The 3247-nt window shown below is 33.9% G+C and overlaps 1 protein-coding gene across 1 annotated transcript; it reads left to right on the top strand.

The window, feature by feature from the left end:
- Positions 1-203: 203 nt before the first annotated feature.
- Positions 204-2893, top strand: LOC109815069 (transmembrane protein (DUF962)). Its single transcript, XM_020379660.3, has 2 exons — positions 204-814; positions 2587-2893. Exon 1 carries the CDS (start codon positions 443-445, stop codon positions 779-781), a length of 339 nt encoding a protein of 112 aa, XP_020235249.1. The 5' UTR covers positions 204-442; the 3' UTR covers positions 782-814; positions 2587-2893.
- Positions 2894-3247: the final 354 nt, after the last annotated feature.

The raw sequence follows: 3247 nt of genomic DNA, 5'->3' as shown, positions 1-3247 counted from the left end.
TTGAAGTAACCGACTCTGCGTTTAGGCTGTTATTGAATCTTAACCGTTAGATTAAGAATGAATATAAAGCACAATTAAGATCTGAACTTTTCCACCTTCATCCAACGACTACAAGGCATTGACTGCATGAACACGTGTGACATGCACTGCACCGAATCATTCCTCCTCCATCATAGCAATCAAGTCCAACAGCAAAACCAATCCTTCTTGTTCTCAATAACATCAGAATTCACAACACAACAAAATCTCCGACCCTCCCTTCTATGGCCCCCACTATCCACAACACCCCATCAAACTTTGCTTCCGAATCCTAACTTTCAGGAGCACCCTCTTCACCTCAATCCCTTCAAACTCAATTAACTCACACCCCCACTTATTTTCACCTCTTTCCCCAATTGGGTTCTCATCAAAATCTGATTTTTTTTATGCGTTTCCGAAAGCCATGAATTTCAGGAGCTTGGAGGAATTCTGGGCCTTTTATGTGAGTCAGCACTCGAAGCCATCCACGAGAAGGTGGCACTTTGTGGGCACTCTCTTCAGTATTTTTTTCTTGCTCTGTTCGGTTTTCTTCAGCTGGTGGTTGTTGTTCTTTGTGCCTTTTTCTGGGTATGGGTGTGCCTGGTACAGTCACTTCTTTGTGGAAGGGAATGTTCCAGCCACTTTTGGACACCCCTTTTGGTCACTCTTGTGTGATTTCAAGATGTTTGGGCTGATGCTTACCGGGAAAATGGATAGAGAGATCAAGAGGCTTGGGAAAAGACCTGTGCTGCAAGTGTTCTGATTTCCATGTCTGGATTCGTCCCTTTTGTTTCAGGTGAGTTTGCATATGAATCTTGAGTATGTTTGTGTTTAATAATTTTGTGCTTCAATTTTTATTTTTAGTTTAATTTCTTTGTAGTTTGTATTTTTATTATAGAAAATTTTTCCTATCAATAAATCAAAAATCATCGTTGGTATGACTTGATAATTATAGTTAAAGTAAATAAACTTAGCATTCATGGCGGTTTCTGATCAGATGAATAGATGATAGAGTAAATTTTCTTTACACCATCTCTATTTACTTTTTTCTCTCCCCCTTTTCCCTTCTGTATATAGTAAGTAGCATTGTTTTTTTCTTCATTGACTTTATTGGCTATGGATGACTTTGCTGAATTTACTGACATATATGGATAATTTCATTAACCGGATGAACCTCACCTGTCACCTATGTCTGAGTGTGATGCTGCAAGTTGATGGATTGAATGGCTTTGCTAAAATCGTCATAGCTGGACAAAGACATGAATTGAAGAAAAATATAGTGGTGGAATTTGGTTTGACTAATTTATGATATAGGTTTAGATAGATGGATGTTGAAATTGTGTTGATAATGCTTGCATTGATTAGTGGCAGTAACATTTCCTAAGTAGGAACAACGCAGTTTAAAAACATAAAAGCAGTGTTAGTGGGTATTTACAATCTACATATTTCAGTTGAGAAATTTAAGAAATCCATTGGCCAACAGTGTGACATGATTTGATAAAAGAATTCACTCTGGGCTAGTTCCGTAAGATTTTAGAAGCTAATTTCATTGGATAGTGGCGACCATCATAACGTTGAAAAGACTGCACAATAACAATGTGATAGGATCTTACTTAGTTTAGCTTCTACATTACAAATGGTGTTATCCTATGAAGTTTCTTTCCACAAGAGGTTCAAAATTTTTGTAATTTTGAGCTATAAATCTCTTTCTATGAAGGTTTGGATAAATGCATAAGTCCCTTGGTGCATTTTCTTCTGCTTAAGTATGCTTTTCTGCTATTAAAGAAACCTGAAACCTGAAGAATCATCTTTCTGATATAGTTTTATAATGACCTTGCAAGATTTGAAAGAAACCTCATTTTGAATCGCTTCGAAGAAGACAAACAATTTGTCTTATACACTTCATATTTAGAACTTCTATATCTAATGGAACAAAACAACCATTAAAGCTACTTAATTGCCATTTGATCATCTGTAAAATAGATTTATTGCCTTTAACTAATTTTTGGGTTAGGATTGTTTTAAGGCCTATCTTTGGTGTTCTTTCCCATGATTTTCTTTGAATTGCCCTCACTTGTATGCAGAGAGATTGAAGAGATACTTTGCACTGATAACCTTTATTTATTTATTCTCCATTTCTTCTTTCTTAATTTTTCTTCTCTAATAAATTTTTTTTTCTATAGAATTTTTTTTTAAAAAAAAAAAAGCTATAACTGTTGGATCTTTTGCTGAAACAATACAGTAGATGTGATTCTTTACTGTCAGTGTTCATTCAATGAATCTTTCAAATTAGTTATGTGCAATCAATTGCTCATTTTCATGATTGAGATATACTTCTGTGATTAATGGTTATAGATTTTATCTGTTCTTCTGTTTCCAACTATGTTTAGGAAAAGTAACTTCTTTAAAGTTACAAATTTTCTACCTAAAATTATGAGCTTTTAAATGCTCTGATTCAGTGTTTAGATCATCCATAAGACTACATTCTTTTATGAAGGTTATAAGTATTTGTTGAGTAATCACTCCATTTTTTGAAATTTGAAGTGTTTGTGACCAATACTGGTGCAGGAAATATTCAAGTGCAGATGCATTTGTTCAAGTTCATCAGTGAGAATGATGGTGCATTGTGATTGGCTTGCCAATCTTTGAGAAGGCTGTGTTATGTTCAAAATCAGTAGTATGATATGGGGTGTGCATGACACCAATCAGGAAGACTTCACTGATCTAGGATACAACATTTAATCTTATGATATATCTTGGTATTTGCATTGTCTATGTGTACATATTGAAAGTTGAAACATTTGTTGCTACTTGCTAGCAATTATTACACCTCAATTCAATAAAGCCTACCAAAAGTCTGGAGTTTCACAGCAAACTTTTTTGTTGGCAATTTCATAGGAGCTAGATAAATAAGCAAGGAAGGATACCAAAATGTGTTTAATATCTAATAATTAAATGAAAATAAGAGGATCCATAATGGTTATATTTTCAGAGTATCTTAAACTTAAGCAACTGTATCTTAATTTTTTTTTTCCCACCAGGGAGAACTTAGGTGACATTCTGAGTTGCTTAATTTTAAGCACAATTAGACTCATCTTTTGAAAATTAAATACAAATAAAAAGATTATTAAATTGTGAGTATCTTATGAGTTGTTTTAGCATTGGAATAAAAATGCATTGAATTGTTTATAAGATGTTTAAATGTATCGTCATGCGATGTGAAATGTAA

This window comes from Cajanus cajan, chromosome 4, assembly GCF_000230855.2.
Source record: "Cajanus cajan strain Asha chromosome 4, NIPB_CcT2T_4, whole genome shotgun sequence".
NCBI classification, from domain to species: domain Eukaryota; kingdom Viridiplantae; phylum Streptophyta; class Magnoliopsida; order Fabales; family Fabaceae; genus Cajanus; species Cajanus cajan.
The sequence above is the reverse complement of the archived record's forward strand: the minus strand, read 5'-3'. Positions and strand labels throughout refer to the sequence as shown.